At 41.2% G+C, this 13,656-nt stretch overlaps 1 protein-coding gene across 5 annotated transcripts in view; it reads right to left on the minus strand.

The window, feature by feature from the left end:
- Positions 1-777: 777 nt before the first annotated feature.
- The window catches only part of LOC131253528 (regulatory-associated protein of TOR 1), a 40,939-nt gene continuing 28,060 nt past the window's right edge, over positions 778-13,656 (minus strand). For all 5 annotated transcript variants that reach the window (XM_058254557.1, XM_058254555.1, XM_058254556.1 and 2 more), the window contains 6 exons: positions 5,247-5,371; positions 4,982-5,127; positions 4,773-4,874; positions 4,139-4,224; positions 3,871-3,952; positions 778-1,704 (listed from right to left, as the gene is read on the minus strand). In XM_058254557.1, the coding sequence (XP_058110540.1) occupies positions 1,366-1,704; positions 3,871-3,952; positions 4,139-4,224; positions 4,773-4,874; positions 4,982-5,127; positions 5,247-5,371 (880 nt within the window). In that variant the 3' untranslated portion in view covers positions 778-1,365. The remainder of the gene's footprint in view (positions 1,705-3,870; positions 3,953-4,138; positions 4,225-4,772; positions 4,875-4,981; positions 5,128-5,246; positions 5,372-13,656) is intronic.

Genomic DNA, 13,656 nt, shown 5'->3' on the forward strand with positions numbered 1-13,656 from the left:
CTGCAATGAGGAGACAACCATCTTTCTTCTTCTTCTTCTTCTTTCATTTCTAAGGTAGGAGGAGCAAACAGTATCTGTTGTAACATGCAGCAGCATTTTGTCGGACATCCACACCATGAAAACAGCATTCCCCGCCATGATGATCACCCTTGAAAATCAGATTGGTCAAGTGAGTTGGCAGGCACTGTCGCCTCTTCATAGAATCTGACCATTGACTGTCCATTTTATCCCAATGGCAGCCTGGTCCACCTGATGAGCAGATCAACCAGGGAAGCAGCAAAGCCCACCCTCTAATTAAGGATTGGAGGGAGAGCTGCATACAAGAACAGCAGGAACTGGGCTTGACTTGTTCATGTATATAACCTACAACTTTAACCTATTCCTTGCGCAGCAAAATTCAAGCTATAGTGGGAAAATGCAAAAACTCGGGCATTCCTCGTTTATATAATATCTCCATATACCAATGCCGAACTCAAATGTTTTGAGTCCTTTCATAACACAAAATGCCATTGAAAGGGAAATGCTGATTTTGCTGCGAAGGATTCCCTTGGTGATGTTCCCAGGCTTGGAAAATGCAGACTGTCCATCTGGTGGGACACACAAGGCGTGCCCATTAGATCCTCCCAGATTGGAATGTGAGGTATTGCTTTATTATATTCTTAGTTATTAAAGAGATGGAATCTCACAATCTCGAAGACTATTGGGACATCCAGTGTGGCCCATCAAACTGATAATCTGAATTTTCAAAAAAAAAAACAAAGGGGGGGACGTTGCATATGTGGAATCTAATGCAGTTTTTTGCCGAGTGAATAGATAAACGGTCTTTCAGAATGTCAATTGGCCCAACGTCCAAACCCAATCTCAAATGATTTGAAAATCCTATTACAACATGATCAATGGGGGCAAGGGGGGCCAATCAACACAATACAAGCTGAGGGTGGGTGCCTTCAGAACCCTCTGGTTTACAGGGCCCCAACATCCACGCCACCGGTTCCACTGTCTGGGATAATTTATAATAACCAGTATGCCACTTTTACAAATTGAACAAATAAAAACGAGAAAAAAAAGGGGGGGAAGAAAAGGAGATATTTACATCTTTAGCTATATGTTGGATTATTTGTGGGAGCCTCCAAAGGGAAATGCACACGACGACCTTCTGATGCGGAGGCTAATGAATATATAACATACACATTTCACACAAGGCCCCGACGCGTTTCCCCCCTGCTTATATGAGACGTGGTGAGAGCTAGGAAGAAGGGCCAGCCTGGAGGTGCAGGCATTCACATAGCCGCGCATCTGCTGGATTGATGAGATGTGCATAGTCGCAGCGTCATCCCCTCAAGAGAAATCGATAAGAGGATATGTTCATCTTGTCTGGTAACCGTCTTCAGCATAGATGGAGACACACGCATCAGTGGCACCGGCCGCAAGTAGCACTCTGTAGGGGTGGAAGGTCAGGCAGCTGACGGCCCCAATCTTTTGGGCCATGAAAGTGGGGTGGTAGCGGATGATGCTAAGCTGTTCGCCTTCTAGGTTGAAGACCTTGATGATTTGCTTGGCTGAGCCACTTGCAATGATCGGGGCATGGCGGTGGACAGCCAATGCCGTAAGGGAGCCTCTGTGAGCGTCAATTGTGAGGTAGGCGTTGCTGGGATTTCTGATATCCAGAAACTGGATGTCCCCAGCTTGAGATGCACTCACAATCTGCGTGGAAGGGGTCAAAGAAACGCAACATCAACAACATGATGAGGTTTGCTAGCATCACAAACCTCTTTTGCTTTATCTACATGATGAACCCAGGCCATTCAACTAGTCACTCCCCACCATGGGTTGTTGTGTGGAAAGAATCCCATCAATCATAGATCTTCCCCGCCCATACAAAGAATGAGTAGAAACGACTGTCCACATTTCTAATACACCTGTCTGGGACGGAATTTCCCTGATCAATGAGATTTTACTTCCACATGTTCCATGGTGCTTTTAATAGCCTGTAGGGTATAGCATAGCATTCATCCCACTATAGCCTGTCATGTAAGCTATGTCGCATGCTTAGTAAGCTACACGATACTTCTATTTTTTTAATTAAAACAACATAACAACATAAAAATAGTACAAAAAAGTTTTTTTTTTTTTTTTTAAAAAAAAAAAACAGCAAAAAGCATTCATTCTGATGATGGGATGCACCAAAAATCAGCCCTATCCAATCATCAGGTGGGTCACACCACAGATATCAATGTACACCCACCCCAAAATCCCCCGCTATAGCATGTGGTTGGCCAACATGATGGCTGGATCTAGGGGTGCACACGGTTTGGTTCCGGTTTCGAAACTGGAACCGAATAGTTAAGGAGATAGATGAATTGGTCACTGCCAGCCGTTGATATGGACCATTCATGTGAAGGGGGCCACCTTTAGTTCTCATCCCTTTTGAAACCAGATCCGAACCGTGTGCACCCCTAGCTGGATCCACCCCGCTGGACTGGGTGGTGGTCTACACCGTAGAAAACAATGGCCAACTGTGAGCCACCTAAAAAAATCAAGACTATCCAACAATCACGTAGACCACACAACAGAAAAGAATGCACAGCCACCCAAAACTCCACTGAAGCATGGTGGCCCTCATGATGGTTGGATGGTCACATGCCACACCATACACACACCACAGCAGGTCACAGAAAATGTTGTGGAACAATCTTATCCTAAAATATTGTATGGGAACCTTCCTCGTAAAAAGAAAAAAAAAAATTGAAAAAAAACCCAAGAGAAACCATAAATCTTCATCCAAAATGAAAAATAAATATTAAGAGGCCTATTGAAGTGCAGTAGAGAGCTTGGGGCTTGAAGTTGAAGGGAAAGGGCTTGACAATAGGAAGTCTTTTCTTTTATAGAAGCTAGGCTTTTGTGTTTGTTTTACACCATTTAAATACGTTTGTGACTCTTCAGCTGTATACTGACCACACTTTTAAAGATAGTTACAGTTGCCTGATAGTGTGATTCTAGAAATCACTATCCATAATAGGACTCACAGTTTGAATGGTCCGGATACCTGTACTCTACTGCTACATGCAAGGAGGATGAGTCACCACCATCTTCCAATTGGTGCTCAACTTATGCAAATGTACAGAGCAAAAATATTAAAATTTGGAGCTTTAAGTGTTCTGTACGCTACGCACAGTATACCATATGATACAAATAGCGTACAAAACACGGGACTTGCGCTATTTGGTTACGCTACAAGCGCTATTCAAAACACTGGTTCCAGCCTATGTGGGGTCCAATAGATTAACAGTCTGGATCAGAAAATGTGAAGTACCAAACCACCCAAGTCGAGAAGAGTTGTGGAATCAGCTATCATATTAATTGAGGCAACACTAACCATAGTTCTAAAACTTGGTGACTCAACCCAAACATCGGCTGAGTCTACCTCAACTTGGCAAGATTTCGAACCAAGTCATCATGGAACTCGGCTGTGAGCCTGACTCAGCCTCGAGTCCACGTGACTTGTTGAGTCAACTCGCTGACTCGGTCATCTGACCCAACATGACTCGAACCGAAGACCTCAAGGAGGAACAAGACTAGTAACTCTCCGACCCACAAACCAAGCATATCATTGTTTGCCTATCCTTCCATTACTTCTATTCTTATCAAATATATAACTATTTAAAATAGTTATATGATTTAATTAGTAAATATCGAGTTTGGGTTCGAGTCGACACAGCCCAGCTAGACATTGAGTTGAGTTTTCATGTTTTTAAACTACGGGCTAAACCCATTTTGGAAGCAAAAGCTGAAAATATTCATGCTAAAAACAAAATCCAATGATATGAACTCAATTTAGCTAGCATCTTTCGTATCTGAACATTTTATTACCTTTGATGGATCTAATCCAGGTTGAAAACCAATGCCTGCAACTCTTTCTACTCGAGTATGTGGCCTTGTTGTACAAACGGGCCTACAGGATTTGAAAAGGGGAAAGAAAAATAAAAGTCAACCGATAAAATGGAGCAGTTCTTAAAAATGCATCGAAGATATTAATGATTGTTCTAGTCGTGCAAATTCAGAGAATATGGTTAAAAGTCTTGTAGAAATAATTGCATGCTTGAAACACAAAACTTCAATATCGAGAAGAACCGCGTACATGTCAGCAGCACGGATGTCAAATAGCCTGACAGAACCATCAGCATACCCAGCTGCAAACTGACCCCCATGAACTTGCGAAGCAGACTACAAAATGACATGCACAAGTAAAATTTTCAGACGAGTATTCTGCAACTGCATAGAAAACAAGGATACAGTATTTGTACCAGTCAAAAATTGTATTGTTTTCTTACTTCCTAAAAATCTAAAATATCAAAAAGATAACTGAAGTTTGGGGTGAAGAACTTGGTGCAGAGACTTGTGAAATCCATGGATTCCAAAATCTCCCGTTTGTTTTTTGCTGAGGATTTGTCAAATTCATGGATTTTCCCAAATCCACACTCCCCTAAATCCATGCATTGGGGCAAATCCACAAACTGAGAGGCTTGCTAAAAGGCAATAAAAGTTTTTTTCCATTGCGGTATGCTCTGACATTGCCATAAAAGCTCCCAAATCCAAGGATCTGAAGCTTCATTCCCAAACTGTGGACTTCAGGATTTTTTGTAAATCCAAATCCAATGCAAATCCACAAAATTATTAAGTTCGTGGATTTATCAAATCCAGTCTCGTTGGTACAGTGCTATAACTTAGAAATCTAAGAATTAGCACATACAAAGCCAAACAAATAGTCATACCAATGCTGAGATGCTGCTTTCTGACGATGAAGAAATGGAACTAACAAGCTGCTCTTTATCTAGATCCCAAAGCATGATTGATGATATCTCCCCAGAAGCATACTGTTATTAAGTAACATTGAAAGTAAAATATAACTTTATAAGAACATAGAAGGATTTACATTGGTAGAGTATCCAATGCAATTATTCAATCTGAGAGTGACTTTTACCAAATATCCAGACTGCTGCTGCCAGTCAACAACAGCATTCACACTACGGACACTAGGTCTATGGCCCTGAATCGATGAGAATGCTGTAACAAGCTTCTGTTTACCCTTTGAGGTGTAATCTTTCCATATACGAACATTTGCATCACCTAAATAAAATTCGAGCATCAGTATATATTCAATTGCAAAAATAAAAAATATCCAATCCAGAAGTTGCTCAGAGCAACTGACACAGCTAGTCATGAAACATACAAGCTATGGATCTTACTTGAAGCAACAAGAAGCAAGCTGCCATCTAGCTCATTCACAAGGCAAAGCTTTGAAATTCCTTTATCGGGAAAATCATGGTTGTCAAAACTGTTTAGTAGTTTAGCATCGTCGTAGTTCCATATCCTAGCAACCAAAAAACAAAAGATTCAGAAATTTACCATTACAATCTGCTCTTCAATTTGCTGGAATATGAATCCTTTGCACTTTTCAAAGTTTTTCATTTAATGGAATTCAGTTCATTTAATGCATGCAAGAAATCTATCTCGGTTCATTTTATGTAGCATCCTTGTATTTCCTTCATTCTTTTTTTTCTTTGAATGTTCACACAAATAAAAGCTGGTAGAGCAGTACAGCAAACTAACTCAGTGCTGGTAGAGAATTATACTACTGGAGAGAGAGAGAGAGAGAGAGAGAGAGAGAGAGAGAGACTACATCCTCAGATTTCTTTTCTTTCTTTCTATTATTTCTCATTGTTCACGCAAATAAAAGTTGGCCGAGCACTACCAGCAAACTCAGTTGTGGTAGAAATTTATAATGTTAGAGAGAGAATGAGGAATACATTTTGTGCTTACCAAGGCTGGAGAAAGTTGGGGCAGCAGCCACCCAAATAGGGAATGCAAAGAAAAGGTGAATATAAGCATATAAGGTTGGGATAAATTAGTTGAGTGAATGTGGCCTTGAGCCTCTCTTAGGACATAGCCTGGCACAGCCAACGAGGTAAGCCAGTATCTGCGGCTGGGACACCTCTCACACACCATAAAACACTCATGCATTTATCAGCACCAACCTATGTAAGAAAAAATAAAGGTGCTGCCAAAGATGACCTCATTTTACTGTAATCTTTAGCTTCTACATGAAGGGCTCTACGAGACCACACTCATTGTTCGAGGAGAAAAACTCCAAAAATATTTGCATTTTTATATATCTATTAAATCTAACTTTTTACGCATTTAATCAACAAGGCACTGAGATCATTAGACAGGAGTTTGTTTTTGTTTTTTATTTTTTAAATTTCCTTGAACATAAATGAAATTTTATGAAAAAGGCTCAACAACAAAAAGAAAGATGATGACAGATCATCAACCGTCAAGGATCAATCTTCAATTCTAAGTTCCTAGATGTCCTCTTTGGTACATCCAACCAGGATCCTAATAACTTTTGCCCATGCAATTAATTCCTGTGAGCATGAAGAAAAACATCTTTTGGCAGCTCAGCTTTACCTACGCTCCATATTTCCCACGGGCCAGCTAGTTACACTAATTTCCACAAAGCCCTCTTCCCTCTACGTGACGGGAACCCCCATTCCACACTTCAAAAAGCGCCTCTATCAAGCCTGGCATCACCCAAACAAGCCAAAAGGGTTCAACGAGAAATAACAATTCTTTTTTCTTAAGGATGAGAACTAACAAAACACAAACAATTTCTCAACCAATTTCGCATTCCAAAGACAAAGATGCATACAATACAGAATACTAAGATGGTTTGTCATAAAATCCTCATCCTGCCCAACACGCCAACTGGATGCAATGTGACCCTTGGAGGACCCTGAAATATGATCAAAGGGTGTGCAGTGGGAACCATTTTCCTCCTATGTTTCCCCAAACAACTTCAAGCAGAACTTCCTTGACTTCTCAAAAAATCTACTTCCATTTGTCACACCAAGTTTGTCTCTCTTGAACCCACTATGCCAGCGCTTGCCTCCAACTGCACCCATTCACCTTTGAAGACTTAAGTTCTGCCCAGATGCAAACCTCACATCCCCTTGAAGAAACCCTGAGGCAACACATTGACCCAGATGGAGAAGTGCACAAACCAAACATTCCATCTGTTTCTTCTATCACACCCCAAAGAGCCCAACCTCCCCATGATATAATCTAAAATTTTCCGGTCGACATGATCATACGCTTTTTTTCATATCCAATTTATTTATGATTAGACGTCCCCCTCCATCTATTGTGAGCCTATACACTCTTGTGCAACTAGAGCCCCGTCAAGATCTTTCATGAATGCAAGCCCCCAGCAATGTCAAAATTACTTGTCCATAGACCTTTCTTAATCATTCCACTAGCATCTTTGCTAAAATCTTGTAAGGACCTCCACTCCAGATTATGAATATGAAGTCTTTAAGGCTTTCTTATATCTATAAATAAAAAATTAAACAAGGTCCCACTGTCTTTGGAATCCTCTCTTCTATAATGTACTTTCCAACACGTTGAACCCAATAAAACGCCTACTAATACTATATGCAATGAACTTCTAATACAGTCTCATGTTCTAGGTAAGAAAAATGCAGCAACTATCAAAACAACAGTACTCAAATTATACAAAACAAGGAGAGAAGAATAACTCACAATTTCAATATTACTATGTGTGTAGAACCATATGAAAAAACAAAGCTACTGTTCAACCGTATGAATTATATCAAGACAGCTACGAACAACTAAACTAACTTGTGTGAGATAAAAGCACACAACCCTTAAAAGTATAGACTTTTTGATGCAGGACCAGTCATGAACCAAGTATTATGTGAGATCAGGTAGCAAAATTAAGGTAATTAACAAAAGAACATAAAACCTGCCATTATCGTCACTGATACCAAGTAAACCATAAAAATATCATGCATAATCCTAGCCTAGTTTACCAACATCGTAGCACAAGATCATTAAATATGGGAAACTAGGATCTAATGGATGTAGGGACATCCAATTAGCATAGTGTAAAGCCTATTTCAAAGTAAAAGACCTAATACTTCCTAGGGTAAAATTAGGGTTAGGGAAATTAGGGAAATCTAGGATTTAGGGTTTATGGGATCAAATTGGATGAAGTGATTAAAGGGTTTAGATGTTAGGATATGGGAATTAGGGTTTTGGGTAGAAGGGGTGTAAGGATTTTGTGTGAATTGAAGAATGGGTTTAGTTAGGGTTTGGTAGTTTGGGAAAATAGGAAAGTTAGGGATTTCTAGGATTAGGGTAGGGTATGGGACAATAAAGAAGATGGTTTTAATTCTAGTGCGATGGGAAACCAAAGGGGCCAAGGTGTGGCTGGACGACCAACCGCAGGGTTCACACGTGTACGGTCACACGTGTGGCTAGGTTGGATGGGTTTAAGTCTTTTAAGATTTGAATTGTTGATGGGTATGAGAAAGTTAAGTTTAGAAGAAGATGAAGATCTGAGATGGGAAAATCAAAGAACGTTGATGGATAATAAATGGATGATGATGTGGGGATAGATGAAGACCTCGCACATCCATTAATGAAGATTAGCCTCACGCCAATCTCCTTTCCAAATCACATGGAAGTATTTTCAAATCTCATGAAGATAGAAGAATAAGAAAAAAAAAAAGAGCAAAAGCCTCTTTTTCTTTCGAAATTTCAAAAAACATTCCGTCTTATGAAATTTTAATAAAAATGGCCATAGTTTAAAGAGAATCTACTAAAATCATTCATAAAAGTGTCCAAACATAAAATAATCAAACTAAATCATAAAAGATGATAAAGTCTAAAATACTGATATGGACGATCCATGATCAATGGCCTAATCATGTGATCCATGCAATTCAACAGCCCGATTGTCACCCTCCAATCTAACGGTCTAGATCACTCCATATGGCAGCCAATGTGCATCTTCCCAATTTGGGGTCTTCCATATGCTCGCACAAGCACATAGGATCTTCAACACGATCACGGGTACTCACCTAGTTACAGGGAAATCGGTGCGGCCCGCCTCATCCTTTGATATGTACGCAAAGGTGTACGTGAAGTGCTGTCCTCATCACTATTACTAAATACCAATCCCACAATGACACATTGCAATGACTTGAGTCTAAAGATGCAAGGACTATGGACTTTAAGTCCGTTTACAATATAGTCCAAGGAATGAAAATTACACTACTAAAGAAAATACTCTTCATGCATATCTTCTTTTAACATGTAATGTCGAAGAAGATGTGCACCAAAATACATGGTTATTGGACACGGGTTCAAGGAACCATGCGTGGAGACGAGGACTATGGACTTTGAGAATCCATTTACATTAATTCTAACACCCTCCCTTATAAATTGGATGATCAAACGTACACACATCCCGATAGCTCCCGAAGCTTCGTGAACACATCCAACTTTTAAGGTCTTTGTTATTCATATGCAATTTGTTCTAAGCTCCTGCACAAGCATAAGATCAAAATCTTCGCTCTTTATGAAATCACGTACAAAAGGATACCATATGTTGATGTACTTGCTTTGCCCATTTAGAATTGGATTTTTGGATAACAATATAGCATGTAGGCTCCCATTTACCAAAAAATCAACTCTTCAAGTAACTTTCGCAGCCAAACCGCATGGCAAGCACATGATGCAGCCGCTATATATTCCTCTTTGGTTGTAGACAATGTCACAACCGATTGCTTCTTCAAAGACCATGAAAGCATGTTGGGTGATACACTTTTTTCATCATCAAGATCACCACCAGAACTGCTAATGGTGAACTCAATCAAATCAGACTTCGTTCACATAGAACATGCCCAGATCCACTGTCCATTTCATATACCACAAAATCCACTTCGCCTCTTCAAGACGTGCTTCCAAAGAATTTGCAAAATACCAACAAATCAAGCTCACTGCATGCATAATATTAGAAAGTGTACCCATCATATCCATCGACCTTCTTACAATTTGCTTGAGCATCATTTTTTCTTCAATTTCAAAACTGCTTCTACTAGAGTGCAGAAGGCTTGCTACTTTTATGCCAACCCTCTTTAAAATGTCCACTACATAATTCTTTTAATATATAAACATGACTCTATTGGATTACACCACTTCTATACCGAGAAAATAGCGCATCAAACCTAATTTCTCATATCAAATTCATTTTTTATGAACCTTTCAAACTCAAGAAAGATGGTAGAGTCATTATCAACATAGATTACATCATCTAGATACAAGCACACTATCATTAACTTTCAATCTCCACCATTCTTCACATATAGTATATGAGATCGAAGGGACATTTTCGAAAACCAGTTTTCTCAAAATAGAAGTCCATACGACTTTAGCAAGCTATTGGTACTTGCTTTAGACCATAGAGATCCCTTTTCAACTTAAAGCTTTGTTCTTGCATTTTTCAATTTATGCACTTTATTTCCACGGATTTTATCTGATGTGAAGTTTTCCTTTCCAACTCTACCCTTGGGCTGTGTTTGGGAGCCATGGATTCTATTCTAAACAATTGAAAAGGAAAAAGGGTTACCTATGATGTGACAATTTGTTTTATTTGGATAGCAAAGAAAAGGTTGGATTCCACCTAGCAATCATTGTGCTTTTCCATAACTTGAATTCTTGGCACAAGAAACAAGGTGAATATGTGAGAGGGACATGAGATTTCCACTTGCTAACCAAACAAGAACTCAAAATTGGAATACAACCCAAATAAACCAGCCCAAGCAAAAAGATTAGCAGCCAAATTTGCTTTTAATACACAGCCCAACTCGAAACAAAATACTTACCTTTCCTAATAACCTTCTCAACAACCACCCACTCATTCCAAAAACAACACCCATTCCTATCTCCCCAAATTGCCCAAATCATGGCCATGAAAATCAGCCTCCTCTTAACATTACTAGCTTTACCTATTCCACCCCCATGCCACACTCGCATAAAGTCAAACACAGTCTTCAGCATCCCTCAGTCGGAACAAAGCAAACACAAAAAATGCTCCCAAACTTTTTGAGCGAACGGACAACAAAGAAAAAGGTAACCAATCGACTATGCATTTATTTTTTGGAGATGAAACGAACTTTATTAGCCAACCCACCAAAGCCAAAAACAAGGTAGGGAAAGAATACAACCCAAGAACAACTAAACCAAAAAGGAAAGAAGGGAGGCAGATCTTGCCTCCTCCACATTGGAGGCCCAACTTCCAACATTATACTTGACCTTCCTAACAACCTCCTCCACTAACAAGCTTATATTTTGAAAACACCGTCCGTTCCTTTATGCCCAAATACCGCAGAAGTAGAGCTAGGCACAGGACGACTCGTCTCGCTTGACTCAACTCGTCCGACTCATTTGGAACCGACTCGACCGAATGGGCGGGTCGGTCCAAACCAAGTAGGCTTCGCCCAATCCGAACTCAAACCGAGTCGAGTTCGAGTTACCCAGTAACTCGACCTAACTCGACTCGGATTCGGGTGTGTGTATATATATATATATAAAATCCTAATTTTTATATCTGACCCTATACGCCACACGCGACCCTGACCTGACCCGATACCAAACTCTCTCTTCCTCCCTCTTCATCCTCTTCCAAGCCCGGCAACCAGCCACCACAATTACTACCCTCCTCTCTCTCTCCTCCCCACTCCCTCCCACCCTCCTCTTCCAAGTCCGGCAGCCACCCGCCACCATCACCACCCTCCTCTCCACTCCCTCCCTCCCTCCCTCCCTCATTCATCTCTCAATCCGAATCGGTGCCAACTCGAACCGACTCGGTACTTTTTACCGATTCGGACTCGGTCCGGATTAGTCCAGGCCACACCTGGATTCAAATCAGTCCAGGCATGCTGGACTCGGTACCGAGTTGAGTCAATTTCAGGTCAGGCCTATTTCAAAACCAGATCAAGTCGGGTTAGCCCTAACTTGGTCCGACTCGACTCAATGCCCAGCTCTAACCACAAGACGACAACCGGGGGTGTACACGAACCTAGCTAGCTCAGTTAGCTCACTCGACTCGACTCGAAAAAGCTCGATTCAACTTGGTTCGAAGCTGAGTTCGAGCCGAGTCAAGCTGATTTTTTTAGCTTGAAAATGAGTTCGAGCTGAGTTCAAGCAACCCCTGCTCGACTCGACTCGGATCAAATCCAGCTCGAATCGAACCAGTTCAGTTACTCGGTTACTTTGCCATTGATGTTGCTCACAAAGTGTGATGGGGACATCATGCGCATACGCGCACTCACGTCGCCCCCCCTACGCACGTACGTACGCAGAAGGAGGACCCCACCATCGATCTGGCTCGATGACGACGTCCAGAGAGGGCCTCCTAGCTAGAAGACAAGTTTTGGTTCAGAAAAGTGGCCCGATAGTCAAGAAAAGCCCACCATGGGATCTCATGATCGTGGCCCACTCATCGGATTGGTTTTATATTTTAGGTTTTGCTTATTGTTATTATTTAGAACATCGTGAACGCTTTAGATTTCCTCGTTTGATTTTTATTTTAGTTTACTTAATCGCCAAGTAATAGGTGTCGCACATGGTGCGAGTTTTTGGGTATAGGGTTCTCCCTATAAATAGGCACCCCTTATAGTTCTTTTCATTCATTGAAGTTAATAAAAAAATTCTTGCTTTATTTTTCTGCTCTCTTCGTGAGTTGTGGAAGAATTCAAAAGTGGGTGCGAAGCCCTCCCTTTTCGAAGGGCTAACTACCGTGGTGCGAAGCCACATCAATCCCCATCTGTCCCTACCATCTCCCATCCATATATCTCATCTTCTACCATCATTATTCGAATTCGTCCTTTTATTACATCAAATTTCTTCATTACAGCAGGTTTCCAGATTTCGGCCCGCAGGCGAGCTGAAACTTCGGCGGAGCACCACGCACAAACCGTACATCGGATCGAGCTGAAATTTGGAGGTTTTGGAGTCCATCCCTGGCCGACCAGGGCCAAGGTGGCCTTTTTCTGAATAGTGGGCCCCACACACGTGCGGCCGGGATCACACGCACGTCCGTCTGGGCCATTGTTGCTGTCCACACGCGGGATTATCTTTTGGTTCAGGTTTTTATCCTCTTTTATCCTCTCATAGCCATTTTTTCATGAATCCTAACCCTATATTACATGATCCCTAATTGATTTGCCCCTTTTTATCACCTTAGGGTTCCTTGAATTGAAATTAGGGAATCCCTTGGATTAGGGACTGATTTTTATGCATGAGTAGTTGATTTTATTTCCCTTTGACATTGTTTGGTTTATAATTTTATTGGTCCAGTCCTAGCCTGTGTCGGCTTGGACCCGCATAGATTCCCCTTTAATTGAATGTTTGGATTTTCATGTGGGATGTGGAATTTGTGTGATTGTTTCTGAATTGGTGTGATCTAAGCCTGAAATCTTGCATATCATATTTATTTTCATGTACTGCATCAATGATGAATATTATTAAAAAGCGGGGCAAAAGCCAACAGAAAAACAAAACAAAACAAAACAAAGCAACGACAAACACTTAGAATACAGGAGCCAACAACAGAGGGATTTTGAAGGTGCAGTCTTGGTGTTTGTGGAAATGCCTCAATGGCGAACTCGGCCCGAGCTGCTAACCAAACCGAGCCGAGCTGGCCAGTCAGGCTCGAGGACTCCGAGCCAAGTTCGAGCTGAGGTCAGCCAATGGCCAAGCCGAGGCCAGCTCGACTCGGTCCAGCTCGAT

Source organism: Magnolia sinica, chromosome 8 (assembly GCF_029962835.1).
Source record: "Magnolia sinica isolate HGM2019 chromosome 8, MsV1, whole genome shotgun sequence".
Lineage (NCBI taxonomy): Eukaryota > Viridiplantae > Streptophyta > Magnoliopsida > Magnoliales > Magnoliaceae > Magnolia > Magnolia sinica.